The sequence below is a fragment of the Aquarana catesbeiana genome, linkage group LG04 (assembly GCF_042186555.1).
Source record: "Aquarana catesbeiana isolate 2022-GZ linkage group LG04, ASM4218655v1, whole genome shotgun sequence".
In the NCBI taxonomy this organism is placed as follows: Eukaryota; Metazoa; Chordata; class Amphibia; order Anura; family Ranidae; genus Aquarana; species Aquarana catesbeiana.
In genome coordinates, this window is record NC_133327.1 from 605,772,454 (window position 1) to 605,798,059 (window position 25,606).

A 25,606-nucleotide genomic window follows, 5' to 3' on the forward strand; every position below is an offset into this window, starting at 1 on the left:
CCCCTTCCCTGCCAGTGTCATTTATACAGTGTCGGTGCATTTTTTTTTAGCATTGATCCCTGTATTGGTGTCACTGGTCCCCAAAAAGTGTCACTTGGTGACCAATTTGTCTGCCGCAATGTCGCAGTCCCACTAAAAATCGCTGATCGCCGCCATTACTAGTAAAAAATGTAAAATAAATAAAAAGTCCCTAAATCTATCCCATAGTTTGTAGACGCAATAACTTTTGCGCAAACCAATCAATATACACTAATTGGGATTTTTTTTTAATCAAAAATATGTAGCAGAATACAGATTGGCCTAAATTGATGAAGACATTTGTTTTTTACATATTTTTATTGGATATGTTTTATAGCAAAAAGTAAATAATGTTGTTTTTTTTTCTTTTTCAAAATTGTTGCTTTTTTTGTTTATAGCGCAAAAAATTAAAACCGCAGTGGTGATCAAATATCACCAAAAGAAAGCTCTATTTGTGGGAAAAAAAGGACATCAGATTTGTTTGGGTACAACGTCGCACCATCACACAATTGTCAGTTAAACTAACGCAGTGCCGTATTGCAAAAGATGGCCTGGTCATTAAGGGAGTAAATCCTTCTGGGCCTGAAGTGGTGAAAGGATAAGTTCACCTTTTTATAAACAAAAAAACAAAAAAAGTACATATTTTTGCAGGAAAAAAAATGTGCATATATTTTTCCACAGGAGCCTGCAGAGTATTGCACCGCAATCAGTGGATTGGAGTTCAGTGTCTGGCACCTACAGACACTACCTACAGCTCTGTGCCCATATCACTGTACAGGCTGTCAGTTTCAGAGCTGTAGGAAGTGTAAATGGACTACAATTGCTCTTCTCAGCGTGCTCACAGTTAATTGAAACTACAAGTCTGTCTGCCAGGGTGGCAGATGGGACTTGTAGTTTATGAATGTTGCAGCTGTGCAGGAGAGAAACTCCTTTGCTCACTGTCACAGAAAGGGGGGCTCTGGCAGCGGGAGGCAGCTGGTTAGGAACATCTTACATGGTACACCCTAAATAGGGGTATTTTCTATAGGAATTTATTTGAGATAGGATAAGAGGTTGTTCAGTTCACTATGAATGCATGCATTTGCTTTTAAAGTAATTGCAAACCTACTTTTTTACTAACAAACTTGTCATACTTAACCTACTCTGTACAATGGTTTTGCACAGAGCAGCCTTAATCCTTCCCTTTTTGGGTCCCCCCGCCAGCGCTCCCAGCTCCTCCTCTTCTTGGTACGTCACCATAGGAAGCCAATTCCTAGGGTGGCTCACCTGCAGGCTCCATCCCGAGCCGCATTGTCTGTGCCTCCCTCTCCCTTGTCACAGGATTTGATTGACAGTAGCAGGAGCCAATGGCTCCCACTGCTGTCACCATACCCTGTGAGGAGGGAGAGAGCGGAAAGAGCTCAGGTAAGTATAAAGGGGTGGGTGTTCTATGTTTAGAAGGTTTTTGTTTTTTTTACTTTAATGCATAGAATGCAATAAGGTAAAAAAACTTCCACCTTTACAACCATTTTAAGCATAATTATCATAATATAAAGGAAGCCTGGGGTGTAAAAAATCTGTTGCCCGCCGTTGCTGACTTTCTGAAAATAAAATGCTAGTTAAGTGTCTTTGTCTAGCTTCAGTGCTTTGTGATACACAAGGTTTGTCTAAAAAGTTTGGTGAATGATCTGATATCTCAACGGCAAGATGAGCCAAGTGCATGCATGCACATGGCTATCCAGAGGCACATTGAGAAGCGCCACCTAGCGTGGAGTACATGTGACCGTCAGGGTAAACCTGTTGTGGTTAGTCGAATGTAGTCAGTACGAGAGGTAGGGTTACAGTGCAATGGAGCAAAACAAGTGAACATCAAGTTTTGCTACAAATTGGGGAAAAATAGCGATGGAGACACATGAAATCTTGGTGAAAGTGTACAAGGTGGAAGCTGTGCGCAGAAAATGTGTTTACGACTGGTTCAAATGCTTTTCGTGATGGGAAAGAAACAACTGAGGATGAACCACGTTTGCTTTGGCTTTCGGCAAGCAGAACCCCCAGACGTGATCGAGCGAGTGCGACAAATGCTGCCACGAGATCGGCGACTGACTCTACAATTGATTGCAGAGGAATTGGGTATTAGCAAGGACACGGTGAGCACCATTGTCCGCTAAGATTTGGGTAAGCTGAAAATCTGTTCCAGGTTTGAACCACACAAGCTGGAAGACGAACAGAAAGCAAAATGGATGGAAACCTCTGGAGATTTCATTACCATGTATGACCAGGATCCATCCTTTCTGTGAACCATCGTCACAGGGGATAAGACCTGTACACCAGTTCTTGGTACATTGCGGCACACCTGTTCTCAATCATCCACCGTACTCCCCTGATCTGGTGCCTGCGGACTTATTTCTGTTTCCCTGCCTGAAGAGCGTCATGAAAGGCGCACCTTTTGCAGACGTGGCAGCAATCCAAAAATGTGTGACAGCGGTTCTGTGATCGAGTCTTAAAGAGAACTTTGCTGACAGTTTCCAGAAGCTTTATGAACATTGCCAAAAGTGTGTTGTAAAGGATGGAGATTATGTTGAAGGCCAATAAACGTAATTTGTTAGTATCTTCTGTTTTGTTTGTTTCCCGATACCATTCACCAAACTTTTTATTCCTTATGGTAAAACTTCTTTTTTTAACCTGATGTGGTTTTGCTTAACCACTTTCCGCCCGGCCTATAGCAGAATGATGGCTGGGCAGTGCTTCAGTAATCCTGACCTGACATCATATGACTTCTTTCAAGTTAACAGCCAGCGTGCGCCAGCAGGGGAGTGCAGCGATCGGTGGTGCAGCGTGTCAGTCTGACACACTGCAACACCAATCTCGATAAAGAGCCTCTGAACCACGTGATCAGCTGTGTGCAATCACGGCTGATCGGGGTGTAAACAGGAAAAGACGTTTAGTAAAAAGGGGAAGAAACTTGCCCTGCCACACTCCTCCAATCTCAGCGCTATGTAAAAACAAGTAATAAACACTCAGGAAATAAATGCTATTAGATATAAAAATTATGGCAAAAAATATGGCAAAAATATCTATATGTAAAAAAAAAATTGAATAATGAATAAATAAATGCATGCAATTTAGAAGTGAGGTTTCCCTCAGCAGCCACTTAAAATAGGTTGTACATACAGACTAGATGTAAAAATTAAAACTGATAGAGTAACAATTAAAACATCAAAGCGGCGCTCCCAACAGTCAATTGATATAAAACTAACAGGCTAGTACAAAGTCACTACTGTGTACATAAAGATTTTAAAGCGAACAAAACAAACTAAGAATAAATCAGAAGTAGTGGATATATAGGGTGTAAACAGCAGATAGTTGATAAGTGCACCATTCACCAAACACTTTTCCACCGCGTGCTCCACACACCCGCAAGGGGTTCACACTCACCAGAACCCGGAGGTTATCAAGCCCCAATCAATATCCTATGGTCTGTTTATTATGGATATCCTCATAGGGTAGCTCAAAAACCATCTCCGAAATCCACATGCATGTAAGAGAGACTCCACATAGTCTAATTCCGTTTAAAAATGTATTTATAGCTCAGGTATATAAAATCCAATAAAGCATAACACAATAAAGCAAAACCCATCCACCTTGATGCTGTCAGAATACACAGTTCAGTGCTGCATCTGATTGGTGTTTCCCAAGGTTAGCACCGTCCAAATCTGGTTGTTTGGCAGCTCTCAGCACTCCAGCTCTCTCAAGCTTCTACTCCCCATGGGGAGTAGAAGCTTGAGAGAGCTGGAGTGCTGCACATGTGCTGAAAGCTGCCAAACAACCAGAGTTGGACGGTGCTAACCTTGGGAAACACCAATCAGATGCAGCACTGAACTGTGTATTCTGACAGCATCAAGGTGGATGGGTTTTGCTTTATTGTGTTATGCTTTATTGGATTTTATATACCTGAGTTTGCGAATAAATTTTATAACAGAAACCAAAAAAACTTTTTTTTTTTTTCTAAATTTTAGGATTATTAGTTTAGCAAAAAAAAAAAAAAAACCACAGAGGTGATCAAATACCACCAAAAGAAAGCTGTATTTGTGTGAAAAAAATGATAAAAATTTTGTTTTGGTACAGTGTAGCATGACCGTCATTTAATGATTGTCATTTTAAAAAGTAACAGCACTGAAAGCTGAAAATTGGCCTGGGCAGGGAGGGGGGGGGGGTGCCCGTTATTAAAGTGGTTAAATGCCATCTTGCATTTTATTCCAAGACGTTTCTTTATGTTTGGGTTTCCTCAGAAAGGAACTGCACATTGCTCTAACCCAGTGTTTCTCAACTCCAGTCCTCAAGGCACCCCAACAGGTCATGTTTTCAGGATTTCCCTCAGATGAAACAGGTGTGGTAATTACTAAGGCAGTGAAACTGATAGAATCACCTGTGCAAAATAATGGCAAGCCTGAAAACGTTACCTGTTGGGGCGCCTTGAGGACTGGAGTTGAGAAACACTGCTCTAACCATTAGCAGGATGAAGTTATCTCTGGAAAGTGATCTGATTTCAGTTAGTGCGGCTTGCTTGCTATGTGTATTTTTTGTGTTTTGCGCACTGCTGTAGTGATTATAAACCTGACTGCGTCTTAGAAATTGGGGTCCTCACCTAACTCTTTTTATGCAGACTCTGATGTTGCCTCTTGTGAATCACATACAGGTTAGCTCATGAAATCCAACAGCTAAAGCAGAAGATACACGTGACTACTGATCCACTTTCAAAAAGCTTTTTAGGAGCCCAAGAAGAAAAGCCTCCCCATGCCACTTCTCCAGCAAGCCCAGTGAAATCTCAGCCACAGTTCCTTCAACTGACTGATGACAGGTATATAATCATGTTTAAATCCTCAGCTAAGTAAGCACGGTACAACACGGGCACAGCTATAATAACCACACATTGTGGTCCATTGCTTTTATCGTTTTAGGGAAGCGTATTGTTATTCTGGCTTGTACCTTCACATAAAATATTACTGTAGTAAAAAATGTAATTTTCACTGCTTTTAGCGTATTTATGTGATTATACCTAAATTGCCTGGTGCATAGTGCAGTAAGTGGATACTGCTGACAAATATCCCTTTCTGATTATGTTAGCTTTTTTTATGTGCAATATGAGGGCGTAAATTGCTGGGCTTAAGTGTATACAAAATCCTGTTTGGCCCTTATAGCAAGAGAAGTGCAATTTACTTTCAGACTGTCTGTTTAACATATTAATGCTTTTCCAGAATACACGCATATATTGAAGAAGAAGTACAGCGGCGGTTGCAAAATATTAATTTGCCTTCTGAGGACCTCAGTGGCTTGAGTCTGTCTTATTCTTCTGAAATTGGAAAGGTAGCATATTTACTCTGCATTTACTTTGTGTGTTGAATAAAAAAATACAGTGAGTGTGTATACACAGTGTGCATGTACGTATGTGTTTGTGTGTGTGTATGTATGTATGTGTGTATATATATATATATATATATATATATATACACAGTATCTCACAAAAGTGAGTACACCCCTCATGTGTTTGTAAATATTTTAATTTATCTTTTCATGTGACAACGCTGAAGAGATGACACCTTTCTACAATGTAGTGAGTGTACAGCTTGTATAACAATGTAAATTTGTTGTCCCCTCAAAATTACTCAACACACAGCCATTAATGTCTAAATCGCTGGCAGCAAAAGTGAGTACACCCCTAAGTGAAGAAAAATGTCCAAATTGGGCCCAATTAGCCATTTTCCCTCCCTGGTGTCATGTGATTCGTTAGTGTTACAAGGTCCCAGGTGTGAATGGGGAGCAGGTGTGTTAAATTTGGTGTTATCGCTCTCACTCTTTTATACTGGTCACTGGAAGTTCAACATGGCACCTCATGGCAAAGAACTCTCTGAGGATCTGATAAAAAGAATTGTTGCTCTACATAAAGATGGCCTAGGCTATAAGAAGATTGCCAAGATCCTGAAACTGAGCTTCAGCATGGTGGTCAAGACCATACAGCAGTTTAACAGGACAGGATCCACTCAGAACAGGCCTCGCCATGGTCGACCAAAGAAGTTGAGTGCACGTGCTCAGCGTCATATCCAGAGGTTGTCTTTGGGAAATAGACATATGAGTGCTGCCAGCATTGCTGCAGAGGTTGAAGGGGTGGGGGGTCAGCCTGTCAGTGCTCAGACCATATGCTGCACACTGCATCAAATTGGTCTTCATGGCTGTCACCCCAGAAGGAAGCCTCTTCTAAAGATGATGCACAAGAAAGCCGCAGTTTGCTGAAGACAAGTAGACTAAAAACATGGATTACTGGAACCATGTCCTGTGGTCTGATGAGACCAAGATAAACTTATTTGGTTCAGATGGTGTCAAGCGTGTGTGGTGGCAACCAGGTGAGGAGTACATTAACAAGTGTGTCTTGCCTACAGTCCAGCATGGTAGTGGGAGTGTCATGGTCTGGGGCTATATGAGTGCTACAAGCACTAGGGAGCTACAGTTCATTGAGGGAACCATGAATGACATCATGTACTGTGACATACTGAAGCAGAGCATGATCCCCTCCCTTCGGAGAATGGGCCGCAGGGCAGGATTCCAACATAACGACCCCAAACACACCTCCAAGACGATCACTGCCTTGCTAAAGAAGCTGAGGGTGAAGGCGATGGACTGGCCAAGCATGTCTCCAGACCTAAACCCTATTGAGCATCTGTGGGGCATCCTGAAATGAAAGGTGGAGGAGTGCAAGATCTCTAACATCCACCAGCTCCGTGATGTCATCATGGAGGAGTGGAAGAGGACTCCAGTGGCAACCTGTGAAGCTCTGGTGAACTCCATGCCCAAGAGGGTTAAGGCAGTGCTGGAAAACAATGGTGGCCACACAAAATATTGACACTTTGAGCCCAATTTGGACATTTTCACTTAAGGGTGTACTCACTTTTGTTGCCAGCGGTTTAGACATTAATGGCTGTGTGTTGAGTTATTTTGAGTGGACAGCAAATTTACACTGTTATACAAGCTGTATACTCACTACTTTACATTGTAGCAAAGTGTCATTTCTTCAGTGTTGTCATATAAAAAGATATAATAAAATATTTACAAAAATGTCAGGGGTGTACTCACTTTTGTGAGATACTGTGTATGATTGCTATATAAACAGAAGATACAGATATACAGTATCACATACATGGTCAATGGTTGTATGATTTTTGAGAGTGTTTGCGGGGTTAGAGCAAAGTTAAACATTGAGATGACAACTTTCCAGGAGTATCATAATAATGTTTGAAATCTCCATATGCATGCCATTCATTTTTTGTGGCAAGACTAAATGTGTGCTTATAATGATTTGTTACATAGATACGGTAGATAGAAATCTCCTCAAGATAATTTATTTTACTAAATGAAGAGGTGAAAAGGTGTATGGGAAATAGGGTTTAGTAGGTATAATGGTGGTATATAACTTGTGAGCAGTATTGGTAAACTTGAGTAAGTCACGATGGGGTGGATATAGTAACCCAACAACAAGAGGGCAGTTAGAGGTAGAAGAAGAAAGGAGTATGTGTATGGGGGATGAGAAGGCAAGATGTTCGCTGGGAACTCATGCAGCCATACCAGAGTGGTCTGAGTCCTACAGTGTATCAGTCCAGTGTCCAGTGTCTGTCGTCTCTCTTCTCTCCCTGCTCTCACAAGCTTGGCTGAGGATAGCAGGAGCCATTGGTTGCTGTCAGTCAAATCCTATGAACGGGAGGCAGGGCGGAGACGCACTGTTTGTGTCAATAGACCCACACAGCCCGGCTCTGGATCAAGCCTGCACGTCTGCCCCCATAGCACAAAAGAAGAGGAGTCATAATCACTGGCAGGGGACCCCAGAAGAAGAGGTTTGAGGCTGCTCTGTGCAATCCCATTGCACAGAGCAGGTGAGCTTAACAAGTTGGCAACAGCACTAAAAAAAAAAAAAAAAATGGCCAAAAATGTTTAAATTCAGTAAATTATATTAAATGAAACCAGTCCTCCGCTATGAAATATGTGGGAAGAGAACCTGCAGAAAAAGTAAGAATGATGTAAAAAAAAAAAATATTTCCCAGCTTTTCTTTTTCCTTTTTAAATTATTTTTTTTCAAACGGTGTGATTATATGTTTAATAAATACCTGTTGATCCTGCCACTTTCTGTGCTCTCTAAGGCCTTCTTTAATATGGTTACCTCCAGCTACCAATGCTGCAGGAGTGTTATCACGCTTGTTTGTGAACTACATTGAATGACAGCTGCTCTGACTATTTAACAACTGAGACTGGGACTTCCATAACGGTAACTGCCATTTTAGCTGTATAGTTTGGTCTCTTAGGCCCCTTTCACACTGGGGCGGTGGGTGCGTCGGCGGTAAAGAGCCGCTATTTGTAGCAGCGCTTTACCATCAATTTTGCGGCACTATTCGGCCGCTAGAAAGGGTTAAAACCACCGCAAAGCACTGCTGCAGCAGCGCCATGCCGGCGGTATAGCCACGCTGCCCATTCATTTCAATGGGCAGGAGCAGTTTAGGAGTGGTGTATGCACCGCTCCAAAGATGCTGCTTGCAGGAGTTTTTTGACTGACCTGCAAGCGCACCGCTCCAGTGTGAAAGCACTCGAGCTTTCACATTGGAGAGACAGGAGCGGCGCTTTACAGGCGCTATGCAGGCAGTATTTTTAGCGCTGTAGCGCCTGTAAAGCGCCTCAGTGTGAAAGGGATCTTACAATAAGCGATCTACCGGGAGGAGCGACAGATAATAATATTATGTTATGGGAGGAATTCCATACTTCCACTTTAAACTCAAAATGAGAAATGACAGTTGGTGAAAAGAAAATCTGGAATCTGACTGGCTGCTCTGTGTTTTTTGAGATTAAGGTTAGTTCTTAGTGCCGGTTCACACAGGGGCGTCTTGTCAGGCGACCTAGCAACCTGACAAGTCGCCTCCCGTTCTGTACTACGGAACCGTTCTAATAGGAGCGACGCAAGTCGCTCCGACTTAGAAAAAGGTTCCTGTAGCATTTCTGGGGCGACTTCAGGCGACTTGCATTGACTTCTATACAAAAGTCGTTTTGCAAGTCGCCGTGGAAGTCGTGTGCAGGTCGCTTCGGTGAGGCGACCTGCAAGTCGTGGCGCCCCCTGTGTGAACCGGGGCTTAAGGAAACCCCTTCATTTTGTGACTACTTTAGTGGCACGCTTCTCACATGTTACTTGTTGTTTTCAGGGAAAGGACAATTTTCTGAACAGCATTACTCAAAGAAAAATGAAGTATGAGGTATGTATTCAATGCCTATTGAGACACTAAAATTAATTTGCATGACTGATTCATTCACATTGATTTAGTGTTAATTTGTAGATTGATTTAAGCCCTATTTCAAAGGTGGTGGGAGATTTTTTTTTAATTTTTTTTATTACCATTTATTGAGATTATGTTTATTCTAATATACACTACATTAGCAAAAGTATTGGGACACCTGCCTTTACACGCTCATGAACTTTAATGGCATTCCAGTCTTACTCCGTAGGGTTCAATATTGAGTTGGCCCACCCCTTGCAGCTTCAACTTTTCTGGGAAGGCTGTTCACAAGGTTTAGGAGTGTGTCTAAGGGAATGTTTGACCATTCTTCCAGAAGTGCGTTTGTGAGGTCAGGCACTGATGTGGACCAGAAGGCCTGGCTCGCAATCTCCGCTCTAATTCATCCCAAAGGTGTTCTTTTGGGTTGAGGTCAGGACTCTGTGCAGGCCAGTCAAGTTCCTCCACCCCAAACTCGCTCATTTGTGTCTTTATGGACCTTGCTTTGTGCACTGGTGTGCAGTCATGTTGGAACATGAAGGGGCCATCTCCAAACAGTTCCCACAAAGTTGGAAGCTTGGTATTGTCCAAAATGTCTGATGCCTTAAGAGTTCCCTTCACTGGAACTAAGGGGCCAGGCCCAACCCTTGAAAATCAACCCCACACCATAATCCCCCCTCCACCAAATGATTTGGACCAGTGCACAAAGCAAGGTCCAAAAAGACATAGAAGAGCGAGTTTGGAGTGGAGGAACTTGACTGGACTTCAAAGTCCTGACCTCAACACGATGGAACACCTTTGGGATGAATTAGAGTGGAGACTGCGAGCCAGGCCTTCCTGTTTACATCAGTGCCTGACCTCACAAAAGTGCTTCTGGAAGAATGGTCAAATATTACCATAGATACACTCCTAAACCTTGTGGACAGCCTTCCCAGAAGAGTTGAAGCTTTTATAGCTGCAAAGGGTGGGCCAACTCAATATTGAACCCTACGGACTAAGACTGGGATGTCATTAAAGTTCATGTCCGTGTAAAGGCAGGTGTCCCAATACTTTCGTATTCTAATGTATTTTTGGTGGCATCAGATTGAGATCGATTGATTGATATTGTTTTGTTTAAAGGGTGAGACCTCCCTCAACTAACATTTTAGTTATGGTTGAACAACTAACTTTGTGTACTCCTTGCAACTGCAGTAATAAGCTCTTCCCATCAAAATTCCTGGTTGTAGCAATAAATACAAACACTTTGCAGTAATATGATACTGCATGCATAGGTAGACTCCCTCTTGATAGCCATGGCATGTTACATTTCTTTCACGTGATCTGATCATTACAGTTTTTCCCCCAGCAGAAACATAGGATCACTATGTAAGGGAAATACAAGCTGACCATAACTGCAACTTTGGTTCTTATGTGTATCACATACTGTGATTGCACAGGCTTAAGTGTTGTCAGCACCCTGGTTTGTAAGTGACACTGCTGTATTTCTATTGCCTTTTCCTGTTGTTTTCCAGACATAGTTGTGAAATACTGCACTGCAGGGCTAATGGAGTTGCAATCCTCTGAACAGCAATACAGATTCCAATTGATTAGGCAATAGAATGGATTGTAGCATTGTTTAAAGTGTCAGGACATAACATGGTCAGGAAGTGTTAGAATTTCAAGTGCAGGAAGTTTTTTTTTTTTACCAAGTGGCATAGGCTTTCATTCTCATGCTATATGATCATTCATGATGTGGGATTATATCACTAATCTTCAATGACACTAGAAGAAGGCAATCTCCTGTCTTAACATAGAACTGTTGCAGTCATTGGTGTCATATACAGTACATTATATTCCAGTCTATTGAAACTGCAGAATATGACTGCTGCAACCATTAACCATGAACCTGACCTGACCCCAAATGCACCTAAAGTAAAAATGGATCTGAAGGGCAGGAACCTTATAGTGTCTGCAAATACTTGCGTATGCAAGGTTTAACAGGGTCAGTATTTTTTTATCAACCTGCAGGTTGAATGAAAAAAACTGAACAAACAGACCTATTAGCACTGACCGAATGCTGTTTTTTCGAGAGGATTGTTCGACAGTAGCTGGTCTACCAAAATTTGGCTAGTTCCTTGTGTTACTAATATAACCAGCTTAGGTATTTAATTTGATCTGTGTCCCTGTAAATTTTCTTGAATTTTAGGTCTAGGTTGTACATATGGAGCCTCTACTTCTCTCCAGGCAAGATTAAGACCCATCCACTCCTAGCACTTTGCCACTCCCCCAACCTTTTAGCAGATGTCAAAACTTCATTGGGCTGTGGAGGCTCTGGCACTTAGCTGTTGAGTGATGGAGTATAGTTTGGTCTTGAAAGAGTCAATACTTATTTTTGGACTGAAGGAGACATCAAATCCTTGTGTATAGCTTTGACTTCTAATCAAAAGAGCTCCAAAGGAATACATCTAAAAAATTAAAACACACTTGCCAGTAGTATTGTTACCTTGGGCACTTTTTAGGCCATGTCAGCTTATTTTCAATATATTCTGTGTTTTATATTGGCACTTAATAACCCTCTCTAATGTAAACAATATGTCCAACTTAGATTTTCCTGTCATCCTATCTTCCCGTTGTAGCATTGACAATCTACAATTTGTCTTGATGTGTCATTACAAAGATCCTTGTTTAGTAGCTGGTTTAATCTGTTTCTATCTGGTGTCTTTGACGCCAACATATTTGAAACTAAAATGGAAACATATTTTTTTCAATCTCTTTTGAGTGGCATGCTAGGTTTAGTAAAATATATATGTGAAAAACTCAAAGAAAATGGGAGTTGACGCATAACCTTTTTGGCAAAACTCTACCAAAACAATACTTCAAATTATGTAAAATATTGTAAAGTAAATGATGGGAAACCAGCTAAATTCCTAATCAGCACCAATCACACAATGAATAATCTTTTCTTTGAAAATGATGTGTGTGCACAAGGGCAATATTGGGCTCTTTCCTGTCTTTAACATTAACAGAAAATGCATGAACCTCGGGCAAACCCTGGAAAGGTATCTTTTCTTGAGATTGGATCCATCCCGTTGCCGCCTACGAGACAAGCCAGGATGGCAGTTGTTGAAAGGCAAAATCTAAATCCTGTGACTGCTAATTCATATTCTTGCTTCACAAGAAAATGTTCTGACTCTAAAGAGAAACATTTGAAAGAAGAGAATGAGAAAAGGAAAAATAGATCATCCATTAGTGAATATTTTGACTTTCTGTCTGACACAGAACGTGAACCAAGTCACCTTCTCTGCAGAGAGCTCTGTAACAGCAAATGCTCTCATCAAAATATTTCATCTGCCGCTCAGAAAATTCCTGCCAAGACCAAAGGGAAGCATTTAGAAAGTGTATCTGGTGACCGCGATTTCTTTCAAATGGAATCTGACCGCACTTTTTTCCAGCAGATGTCCTCCTCCAAGATGAAGACGCTTGATAATGAGCAACCTGAGTGCAATGATATATTTCATTGTAATCTCTCTGAGACCAATATGCTTCCTGAAAATGAGTTAAAGGAGAACAAGTTTTGCTGCCCAACTCACCAGGGTATCCTCCAGCAGCCTCGTGCTTACCAGCGTGACTCTGATTCTAACAGCGATAACTCTGTGTGCCAAAATTTAACACATCAAAAATACAACCTGCAAAGTCTTTTTAGCAAGTTTTCTTATCTTTATAAAAAGAGAAATCTGCCAACCATTCAGAATGTTATTAAGCAAGCTAAAGAATTGTACAGCATACAAGCTGATAGCACACAGAACATTCAGGGTCTTTCGTTTATTAAAGATTTTCCATTTGGAAAGTATTTACCGTTCATAGAGTCAAACAGGCTAAATAAAGGTTGCACTACTTCTGATCCATATGACAACAAGGTAAAGGTTTACAGCATTGGCCAATCACATGTAGATGGTAAAAATGCCGAACAGCTGGCTCTGTTTGAATTGTCCCTGAGGAAAGGATCAGAAGATTGTGATGGCCAAAAATGCTATTCTGTCACAGGAGAAAGTGCCAGTTTGGTCTCACTTGCATTCCTGAAGTTTCCTAATAAGTATTTCAAACTGATGGACTACTCTTTTGATGAACTTTTGGATTACCTCATCTGCACATTGCCAGGCTTTCATGTTGACAAGAATCAATTTAAAGGTCTATATTGGCATTCTCTTGGCTGCAAGAATCTCCAAGAACCCCAGCCAGCCTGTTTACTTATGTTCACATCAGATCTTTTCTTTATTTTATTTCTGGGCCATGCGCCGAAACTTTTTTGTTCTCTTCCTCTGACTTCTTTGCAAGAACTTCACATTTGTTTTGGAGGACAAAGTGTACACCTCCTGGGGACATTTGAGTCCTCGCCTCTGGCTGTATATACATTTGACAACCGCTGTACCCTGCAGCTATGTCAAGATTTAGCAAAAATGTTGATGCCTGAATTGAGCTACGAAAGACTCGTCAGTCATCCATTGCTGAGTATGGATCTGATGGCACTGTCAACTGACTGGAATGCTGATGTATCTGACATTGTTTGCTCTAATGGCTTCAAACTGACTTGTAACTTCAAAAATGCATTAGCAGATATGGTCTATCTCCTTCATGAGAACATCAACGGCTTCAAGCCACCGTTAGGAGATATGCGCTTGTTGATGTACACAGCCATTAAAGTTGAAACAGTGAGGGCGCAGGGTGTATATAAATGGCTAGCACTTACAAACACATCTGTTGCTCTTGTACATGATGAAGCATTGCTTCCAGGCTTGTGTTCTTTATCTTCAACTTTTAACCAAATAAAAATCCACAGTTTGACTGATGTCAGATGCATTATCTTTACAGACAAAGATAATTTAACAAAAATGACTCTCGTTTTTTCCAGTAGTGACAATGAGCTGCACACTCCTGTGGAAATAGATGACTTCATTTCAGTTATTTCCGAGATGCATGCAGAGCACAGGTTATCTTCAGTAACCGATGCATGGAGACTTACCTTCAGCTCCAATAAACAGGCACTTTTTCTTATTAAACATCTCACAAATTAGTTAACATGTAAAAATAAAAAATGTATGTATGCCATATCTACTTTGAGTATAACCCCTTCACGATCAGGGTATTTTGTGCCTTCATGATCAGAGTTTTTCTTTTCAGTGGAAATCTGGCTGCCATGGCTTCACAAGATTAAATAAGCCTCGTTGTTTCGTTCCCTGAATTATTCTAGCATACCGTGGGCTCCCTGCTCACCAAGTTGATCAGTAATGGTAAAAAATTTGTATTAATGGGGGCCACAAGCCTCAATTGACGACTGGTTGTACAAGTGAAACTCAACTGTCAGGAAAGGGCTTTTAGCATCTTTTTGCCTTAACAAGCACATTAAGGTCACCTGGGCATGCAAGTTTATTCCCGTAGAGCAGGGAGCCAATTTCTCTGATGTTGACCTATCTAGTAAACCATAACTGGACAAGATTTTCTTACCTGACCAATTGTACCTCCTATTTTCAATCTTTCAGCTAGGTTGGTGCAGATAGACATGACATTGTTGACTTCTTTTACACGCTTGTGATTTAACTGACCTAGTTGTAACCTAAACAGGCACTGTGTACATTTATAATTCTTATGAACTTCATGAAGTTTAGATGAAAAGAAAAACAAAATGACTTATGCTTGATTGCAAATCTTCATAATTTGTGTGTTCAATTTCCTTTTATGTACGATACAATATAATCTGTTAGTAACTTTATTTTGTCATGGTAGCTTGACATTTTTGAATTTGACATTGCAATGAATAAAATATCGATTGGGAAAGTAATAATGTTTTCTATATTTTATTGTATTTCCCTGTTCATTTACTGCTGTCTCCAAAATTACTAGCATTTTATAGACACTTATTCAGACAATTGATTTGTAATAAGTCTACAGCACAGGATTATGAAATTAAGTTTCTTATTACCTTGCAATGGCATTATGTGCCACAATTTTCCTGTAAACCACTCATCCTTGTCTAAAATAAAGTGGTTTTATAGACATCTATATAAAAAGGATTTCATTTCTGATTATTTTTTTTCCTTTTTAAAACGTAGTTGAATTTTGATACCTGACAGCAACTATAGTCTAGAAATAGAGTATGAACAAGTATTAACTGAACACAGACTTTGACCTCATGAAATCAATTAAAAAACACCTATAATTTAATTTTATAGATTCAGAGTTAAAAATTTGCAGTGTATTACCGCATGCACTTGTAATGCATTTATTTGGAAAGGGCTGCCAGCCCAACAAAACAGACCTATGAACAGAACTGCAGCTTTTTTTTTTTTTGTAGACTTGGCTTAAATACATTGCTGTGAAGGAGACATGTATGTACTGTACTTGTTTAGTTCCGTAGTAAGGTGCTTTAGTGTATTTTAGAAGTGCCATGTTTACTTGCCTCCCTATGGGAAAGAATGACACATTCTAGTTTCAAAGTTTTCAGGTGTGGCCTGTTCAATCTATTCAAATCCTCAAGTGAAGGATGTAAGAATACAATAGGATGCAATGTTATTGATGTATTGTAGTTCACTTAGTAAAATGAAAGGGATATATTAAAAGAAATGTATTTATAGTAGTCTAAAGCAGTTAACCAGATTTTAGTAACTTTGGACTGGCAGGAGAAAAGCAGCATAAAAACACGCCTAAAGCTTAATTTTTTTGTGTTTGGGCGTTATTTTCATTGGCCAGAATATTAATTTATTCTGGCCATTGAAATAAATGAGTGCTCAAGCACTAAACGCACCTAATGTTTACACACGTTTACACGCTTTTAGGCGCATCAAGCATTTTTTCAGCCTAAACACTCCTCTCCTGAACGCGATTTTGTTGCATTCAGAGTTCTGCCCCTAAACACTCGTGTCTAAACGCCTGTAAATGTTTATGTGTACTTGGACACATAGGCTTATAAAGAGGGGTGTTTAGAGGCATGAGGCTAAAGGGAAAAAAAATACATCTATATAATGTAAGCATGCAAGTGTGTATGTATATATAAGTATATACAGTATATTGCTGTTGTACCTCCTCATTCTTTTTAGCTGGCCAAACTGTACAAACAATTAAAACAAGTAGGAACATTGCTGCTTCATTCCTAAAGCTGATTCCAATGCAGTGAGGAACCTTTGCACAATACTATTTTTTTTTTTTTTTTCTATTTTAAAGGGGTTCTAAACCCTCAAGGTTTTTTTTACTTTAATGCATTCTATGCATTAAGGTGAAAAATCTTCTGTAGTGCAGCAGCCCCCCAGAGCCCCCCTTTTACTTGCCTAAACCCGATCTTTCCAGCGACGAGAACGAGCCCAGCAGCTCCAGCAGATGTCTCGGGTCCTCATTGGATAGATTGATAGCAGCAGCAGCCATTGGTTCCCGCTGCATCAAATCCAGTGACACGGGAGTTGGGGGCGGGCCCAAGTCCTGCTGTCTGTGTCAATGGATGCAGCAGCAGGACTTGGTAGTGCGCCTGCACGGGTGCCCCCTCGAAATGGGCGTCCCTGAGGAGGCACTCAATGCAGGGAGGAGCCAGGAGCGCCAGTGGGGAACCTCAGAAGAGGAGGATCGGGGCCACTCTATGCAAAACCCTTGCGTAGAGCAGGTAAGTATGACATGCTTGTTGTGTTTTTTTTTTTTTTTTTTTTAAAAGAACCTTTACAATCACTTTAATTGCACTTTAATACAGTTGATGGTTACCTGTCACATTTACTCAGCACAGGCTACTGTTTGTTTAATTTGCTTTTTTTTCCTTGGTATGCACTTCTGCTTAAACTGTGATGCTGGCTCTGTGGAATTGTTTATCTACACAGTATCTGAGGAAAGGCTATACTTCAAAAAGTCGTCATGTCTTTTAGTCATACATTAAGGGCTGGTTTACAACATTTTTCTACAAGAAAAATGCAACTCTTCGCAAGGGCACGGGAAAACAATGGTTTTCTGTGCTCCTCTTTCATGCTTCCTCGCTGCTGTCAGGTGCAGAGTAGAGCAGTGTGGAAAAATGCAACATGGCTGCATTTTTCCACACCGCTCTGCAGGTCTCTGTATGAGCCTGTCATTTTATGCACTTCTGCTCACCTCACCCCAGCTGAGCTGCCATGCATAGAAATGAATAAAATTCCACTTTGAGACATTCCGTTAACATTTGGGGAAAAAAAAGGGGAAATCGCGCCTTGCATTGTAAAAACCCAAGGCACTGACCCCCTTTGACAGCAGCTGTGATCACTACCCACAGAGAAAAAAGTTCTATTTTTCTCTGGGGGTAGTGATCACAACTGCCTGCCAAGAAGGGGTTTCCTTCTTTGAGCAACTGTGCATAAAAACACAGGGTTGTACAGAGACCTGCTGAGCTGACAGCTGCGAGGATGTGTGATTGGGGCACAGTGGGGCAGCGTTGTTTATTGTCTTCTGTGTTCCCTTGTGGAGAACTGTGTTTTTTTTTTTATGCAGAAAAAACTGTTTTCTTCAGAAATGTGAACTGGCACTTACAGAGTAGAAAAAAAACAAACTCTTGTTATGTGTTATCCGAGTTTTGTCCTCAGCCACTCCCAGGTAACCCTTTAGGCCTCACACACACTGGACATTTAGCCCTGGTGCATGAGGCTCCAGCGTTTAACTGTGGCTGCAGGGCACAGGCACAACATCCAGCCCCACTGTTGGTAACCTGTCAGACTCTATGAGAGTAGAGTGTGCGTGATGCCCCTAATTGCTAACTAGCGTTTGTTGCTGTTATTGATCAAATGGTTACTTGTATGTGACTAGTTTAAGGAAAACTAAAGTAACATATACTTAATAAACCACTGGTGGAAATACACAGCAAACAAATAGAGGTACCTACACAATAAAACAGTATTCAAAAGGGTGTTGCTATCCACATTCCTCCTTTTCAGCTTTTAGCCTTACTATTCTTACCACTGGTGTACAGGTTCTCTTAAATATCTAGGTGTCTGCATTATCCCGACTAACTCCACTTTATTTGAGGCAAATTTTCCCCCTTTGATTCGGGAATGCACTAAAATTTGAAACTGTGGGATAGTCTTTCACTGTCTTTTATGGGTCCTATTACAGCACATAAAATGTCTGTATTACCTAAATTGTTATACTTGTTTGAAACCCTCCCAGTCACTGCCCCCTCGTCTCATTTACGTAGCTCTCACAGGGCTTTTACAAATTTTATATGGCATTATAAAACACATAGAATTGCTAGCTCTGTGTTGTATCCTTCAAAGGCTAGAGGTGGATTGGGTGTTCCTGATCTAACTACTATGTGGCTACTAATTTACGTCAGCTAGTATCCTGGTCTGGGTCTGCTCAGTATGCCTCTAGCAGATGAACTGAAATAGAAAGTGCCCAAATGCATCACATACATCCCAACTATTTGATTTAATTTGGTCTACTTCTGCACAGACTCTTAAAACAGTGAAACCCTACTTCTTGTCCCCTGTGATTTTGTTTCACTCACCATCTGGCAGCAATTTAAGCAAAAATATTTCATTGCATCTCTAAGCTCCCTCTTAATTAACGTTCTCTATATCCCAGAGATTCCAGAAAGTCTCTCAGACTGAAATAAGGCCTTGGGCCCAAAACTCGTATATTCTAACTAAAACATCTTCTCTGTCCAACCACCTGAAAACTTCACAATTTTAAAGACTTAAAGTGGATGTAAACCCCAAAAAAATGTTTCATTAAGACTCTCATCTGTTTACACAGAAGATGCCATTTCAGCTGTGCCCAGTCTTGCCACGAAGAGTTAATCCAGCTCTGAGCAATCCTTTTATCTTTCTTCAGTAAGATAAAAACACACACACAGACAAATAGGTGTCCCTTTCTTCCCCCTTGCTGTGAGTGACAGATGATTTCCTTATCTCATGCACAAGTGTGAGAGAGACATTCTGTGTACTTCACATCCCCCCTCCTTTCTTCTCCTGCTCTCCCAGGATTGGCTGCTCCACACCTCAGCATGATCGGGCATGCTGAAGTCATGTGGTGACTTTCCTGGTTTGGCTGGATGTTAGTGATCATGGGGCATAATCCACAGGACCAGCAGAAGTTCAGTGTAAGAAATATCGATACCTGGCCAAGGGGAATGTAGAGGTGGACAGGGAGTCTACTGACATCATGACTCCACCCAACAAGGACAACAGGCCTGCCCACAGAATCCAGAGTATTGCGGTGTTCCAAACAGCTAAAGGGGAGATATTTGACAGGTAAGGATACATGCAGGAAGCATGTATATCCTTATAGATCAGCACTATGGAAGTAATTTAGAAATGATGAGAGTGGGTTTACATCCAATTTAAGGCTACGCAAAAAATTACCTACTTGTATGTTTTATTCTTATTTACAATTTAGGCATTATATTCCTATGCTACAGCCTTAACCCACACAATTTGAATTTGAGTTCAATATATAAGCTCCTTCAAAATGCTTCTTCTGTGACCAATGATTATCATTCATACATGATGAAGTGAGAGAAGAAATTGCAATGTACTATTCCTTTGCCTAAATTAAATAAAATTTGGGAGACTGCTGCTAGGTCATCTTTGTGTTGCTTATAAGGAAACTGTTTACAAAATGATGATGCTTTGGTACAAAACCCCTGAAGTCCTTTATCCATATAATCCTGACATACCTACAGTATCTCTCTAAAGTGAGTACACCCCTCACATTTTTGTGAATATTTTATTATATATATATCTTTTCATGTGACAACACTGAAGAAATTTCACATTTGTTTGAATTTGTTACAATGTAAAGTAGTGAGTGTACAGCTTGTTTAACAGTGTAAATTTGCTGTCCCCTCAAAATAACTCAACACACAGCCATTAATGTCTACCACTGGCAACAAAAGTGAGTACACCCCTAAGTGAAAATGTCCAAATTGGGCCCAATTAGCCATTTTCCCTCCCCGGTGTCATGTGACTTGTTAGTGTTACAAGGTCTTAGGTGTGAATGGGGAGCAGGTGTGTTCAATTTGGTGTTATTTCTCTCACTCTCTCATACTGGTCACTGGAAGTTCAATATGGCACCTCATGGCAAACACCTCACTTAGGATCTAAAAAAAAAGAATTGTTGCTCTACATAAAGATGGCCTAGGCTATAAGAAAATTGCCAAGACCCTGAAACTGAGCTGAAGCACGGTGGTAAGACCATACAATGGTTTAACAGGACAGGTTCCACTCAGAACAGGCCTCATCGTGGTCGACCATAGAAGTTGAATGCACGTGCTAAGAGTCATATACAAAGGTTGTCTTTGGGAAATAGATGTATGAGTGCTGCTAGCATTGCTACAGAGTTTGTAGGGGTTGGGGGGGTAAGCCTGTCAGTGCTCAGACCATACGCTGCACACTACATCATATTGGTCTGTATGGCTGTCATCCCAGAAGGATGCCTCTTCTAAAGATGATGCACAAGTAAGCCTGCAAACAGTTTGTTGAAGACAAGCAGACTAAGGACATGAATTACTGGAACCATGTCCTGTGGTCTGATGAGACCAAGATACATTTATTTGGTTCAGATGGTGTCAAGAGTGTGTGTTGGCAACCAGGTGAGGAGTACAAAGACAAGTGTGTCTTGCCTAAAGTCTAGCATGGTGGTGGGAGTGTCATGGCCTGGGCCTGCATGAGTGCTGCCAGCACTGGAGAGCTACAGTTCATTGAGGGAACCATGAATGCCAACATGTACTATGACATACTGAAGCAGAGCATAATATCCTCCCTTTGGAGACTGGGTCGCAGGGCAGTATTCCAACATATCAACCCCAAACACACCTCCAAGATGACCACTGCCTTGCTAAAGAAGCAGAGGGTAAAGTTGATGGACTGGCCAAGCATGTCTCTAGACCTAAACCCTATTGAGCATCTGTGGGGCATCCTCAAATGGAAGGTGGAGGAGCGCAAGATCTCTAACATCCACCAGCTCCGTCATGGAGGAGTGGAAGAGAGCTCCAGTGGCAACCTGTGAAGCTCTGGTGAACTCCATACCCATTAGGGTTAAGGCAGTCCTGGAAAATAATGATGGCCACACAAAAAATTGGCTCTTTGGGCCCAATTTGGACATTTTCACTTAGGGGTGTACTCACTTTTGTTGCCAGCGGTTTAGACATTAATGGCTGTGTTGAGTTATTTTGAGGGGACAGAAAATTTACACAGTTATACAAGCTGTACACTCATTACTTTACATTGTAGCAAAGTGTCATTTCTTCAGTGTTGTCACATGAAAAGATAGAATAAAATATTTACAAAATGTGAGAGGTGTACTCACTTTTGTGAGATACTGTTCATTGTGTTGGAGATGCAATTGAGAGACTGGCACACTATACCATATTTTCTGGAAATGGGTACATGTGCAGCCCTTCTGGCAAAGAGTGGTTAAGTTCTTAGACCATCTGTTAGATACTACATTACCATTAGATTCTACCCATTGCCTTCTTGGCTTACCACCTCCAGGTACCAAATACCTTAAAAGACTAGTCACCCATGCATTGACAGCTGCTAGGAGGCATATCTCACTAGATTGGAGATCCACCAACACCACCTCTTAACTCCAACTAATAGATACTATATCAGATATAAGAAGGATGGAATATCTCACTGCAAACTTGTAAGACACCTTGAAAAGAGTTGTAAAATGATGTTAATCAAATTTTTTTATGTATGTTTACAATATTAGTGCAGTGGTTTATAAAATCTATAAAAAAAATACACTATAGTTGATTTTATAGCACAGAAACGCAGTCTGTCTTTTTGAGAAGACATGCCAGCTTAGAGCTCTGCTCCTAAAGGCGTGTTTTTGCCGCATTATACTGTGTCCCGACTCAGCTTCACCCGGTAAATATTGTTACTCGGTCTGCTAATAACCCCCACCACTTAATGTAATGGTTCTTGGGAGTTCTCGCCTGAAAATGAAGCAAAAAAACAAGAAGAGTGATGCCTAAGGCTTCAGTCAGAATGGCACTAGCAGCATCTCCTCCCCCTGGTACCTCACAATCAGTGAAATCCTCTTAGTGCTCTAAAGTATCTGTGACAACACAGGGGGAATAGGACTCAGATTCATCTATACAAACTTCACAAATGACATATTTTACAGACACTGCTCATTCTTCTGTTCTGAGGCAATTAAAAAAAAAAAAATGCTTCACGAAGCCCTTAACCACTTACGGACTGCCCCCTGTCCTTATACGTCAGCAGTTTGAAGAGGAATATTGTTGTTATGGTAGCAGCTGTGGGCGGTCTGCTTTCAGATGTTATCTCTGCGGCGGATTCGCCACAAGATCACTTTTATCGGGGAGCAGGAGAAGGCCCCCCTCCCACCGTCTCCGCCTCTTACCGTTGCCGTCGGTAGTGTGGATACGATCGCGTCTGCTCTCCTCTGAGCCTGGATGCTGAGTGAGGGGAAAATGGCCCCGCTCAGCTCCATAGCATTGGAGGGCGGAAGCGACATCAAAAGTCTTTTCTGCCCAATGCTTTTAAAGGGGAATTTTTGTTTCATTTTTTCAAATGACTTTTTTTTTTCTATTGTATTTCAATGTAAATATGAGATCTGACCCCAGATCTCATATTTAAGAGGTCCTGTCATGCTTTTTTTCTATTACAAGGGATGTTTATGTTCCTTGTAATAGGAATAAAAGTGACCCTTTTTTTTTTTTTTTTCAAAGGACAGTGTCAAAAAAAAAAAAAAAGTAAAGTAAATAAGGGAAAAAAAAGAAAGTTCCCCGTCCCGCCGAGCTCGCACGCAGAAGCGAACGCATAAGTAAGTTGCGCCCACATATGAAAACGGTGTTCAAACCACACAGTAAGGTATCGCTGAGATCGGTAGAGCGAGAGCAATAATTCTAGCCCTAGACCTCCTCTGTAACTCAAAACTGGTAACCTCTAAAAAAAAAAAAAAAAAAAAAAAATTAAATGTCGCCTATGGAGATTTTTAAGGGTAAAACTTTGTCGCCATTCCATGAGCGGGCGCAATTTTGAAGCGCAATATGTTGGATATCAATTTACTCGGTGTAACATTACCTTTCACAATATAAAAAAAAAAATTGGCTAACTTTACTGTTGTCTTATTTTTTTAATTAAAAAAACTTTATTTTTTCCAAAAAAAGTGCGCTTGTAAGACCGCTGCGCAAATACGGTGTGACAAAGTATTGCAACAACCGCCATTTTATTCTCTAGGGCAGTGGTTCTCAACCTGGGGGTCGAATGATGATTTGCCAGGGGTCACCGAATCCTGGGCTGTTCCTAAAGCCTGCACCGCTCTCCCAGCCTTTTTGTGGCCGCCCACTGGGCTATTCCTGGAGCCTCAGTTCACAGCATGGCTGGGGGGCAGAAACTAGAGGTCAGCTGACTGGTGAGGAATGTGAAATGAGAGGGGCTGGAGGAGACCCTATCTCCTGATTTCGGCATAGGTGTCACTGCTACGAGACACCACAAAGTCGGAGACACAGTGAAGCCAGAGACACAGTGAGTAATACTACCTGTGATTATAGTTTGCCATTAAACGTCCCCACTTCAGTTCTCAGATCAGCAGATGATCTTGATCAAGAGCACCTAAGTTGGCTGATCAGACCTCCCCCCAACACTGCCACTCATCCGTTCCCCTCACCAAGGAGCAAGAGAAGGAATAAAAATAGAGCATACATTAAAGGGAGAGGAAAAGAGGGGGAGGAACAAATAAAAAGGGAGAGAAAGAACAAGAAATTAGGATAGAGAGAGATAAAAGGGAAAAAAAACAAGAAATTAGGATAGAGAGAGATAAAAGGGAAAGAAAGGAGAACAAAGAGAAAGAGTGGTACATCCACAATGTACCATATAAGGGGTTTTAATACTTTACGAGTGGAAGGGACTCAGGGAGTGCTAAATGTTCGTGGGTTAGGGGTGCAAATTACTTGTCTTGCCTTGCGTGCTGACAACCCATGCTACGAAAATAATTTTACTGTTAGGGGTCCCCACAACTTGGGAAATTTTATCAAGGGGTCACAGCACTAGTAAGGTTGAGAACCACTGCTCTAGGGTGTCTGAAAAAAATATGTAATGTTTGGGGGTTCGAAGTAATTTTCTAGCAAAAAAAAAATTATTTTAACTTGTAAACACCGAGTCTGAAAAATAGGCCTGTTGCTAGAGGGTCCCTCGTAGTCTGCCTGCTTTGGTGTCTGGGCTCCTGACGATACTTCCCTCGGCGCAGGAAAGGAGATCGCCTCTCCACCCTCCCTCTTGTCAATCATCTGGGACATGTGACCGGTCCCAGATGATTGCGGGGCCAGTGACGGCTCGCGCATGCGCAGTGGGTGCCCGGCTCTGAAGGGCGCCCACAGTTAAAATGCCGGCGCCGCCGAGCGGAGGGGGGGGACGAGCAGGGCTTCGATCCCCCGCATCGCTGGACCCTGGGACAGGTAAGTGTCCGATTAAAAGTCAGCAGATGCAGTATTTGTAACTGCTGACTTTTAATTTTTTTTTTTAAATGGGAACCCCACTTTAAGGAACCCCACTTTAAGTGGTTAAACAAACCACAGATTAGTCTGACTAAGGAAATCTGAGAACTGCGCCAACACACTGCAAATATTTGACTGCGGGTTGATGAACTTGAAAAAAACACCCATGCTTATGCAGTTGAATTTGAAAACCTCAAAGAGGAAAACTTGGTCCTTCGATCTCATTTAGAAGATTACAAAAATAGGGGGCGGGCGTGCAGCACGGTGATCGCGGCCGTGCCATGTTGCTATGACGCGGCGTGACTTCCTCTGTAACACAAAACATGGAACCTGTAGAATTTTTTTAAACGTCGCCTATGGAGATTTTAAAGGGTAAAAGTTTGTCGCCATTCCACAAGTGGGCGCAATTTTGAAGCGTGACATGTTGGGCATCTATTTACTCGGCGTAACATTATCTTTCACAATATAAAAAAAATTGGGCTAACTTTACTGTTGTCTTATTTTTTTAATTCAAAAAAGTGTATTTTTAAAAAAAAAAAGTGTGCTAGTAAGACCGCTGCGCAAATACGGTGTGACAGAAAGTATTGCAACGACCGCCATTTTATTCTCTACAGTGTTAGAAAAAAAAATGTATAATGTTTGGGGGTTCTAAGTAATTTTCCAGCAAAAAAAAATGTTTTTAACTCGTAAACAACAAATCTCAGAAAGAGTCTCGGTCCTTAAGTGGTTAACAGTTGTAAGCAAATGTGCAATGTGGGTGAAAGCCCATGCTGCTGCGGACAAATGACATATGCCAAAACCAGAAACAAGGGTTAACACTTGTGGTCTTACTTAAAGGGACTCTGTCATGAGAGAAATATGGGGGCTG

The 25,606-nt window shown here is 41.3% G+C and overlaps 1 protein-coding gene across 6 annotated transcripts in view; it reads left to right on the top strand.

Moving 5' to 3' along the window:
• KIF16B (kinesin family member 16B) overlaps positions 1-25,606 on the top strand; it is a 603,866-nt gene that overhangs the window by 400,137 nt on the left and 178,123 nt on the right. For 2 of the 6 annotated variants that reach the window (XM_073628236.1, XM_073628240.1), the window contains 4 exons: positions 4,694-4,855; positions 5,253-5,361; positions 9,228-9,278; positions 12,302-15,117. In XM_073628236.1, the coding sequence (XP_073484337.1) occupies positions 4,694-4,855; positions 5,253-5,361; positions 9,228-9,278; positions 12,302-14,347 (2,368 nt within the window). In that variant the 3' untranslated portion in view covers positions 14,348-15,117. Of the gene's footprint in view, positions 1-4,693; positions 4,856-5,252; positions 5,362-9,227; positions 9,279-12,301; positions 15,119-25,606 lie in introns of those variants that run through there. The other 4 variants (XM_073628239.1, XM_073628241.1, XM_073628238.1 and 1 more) reach the window with 3 other exon arrangements.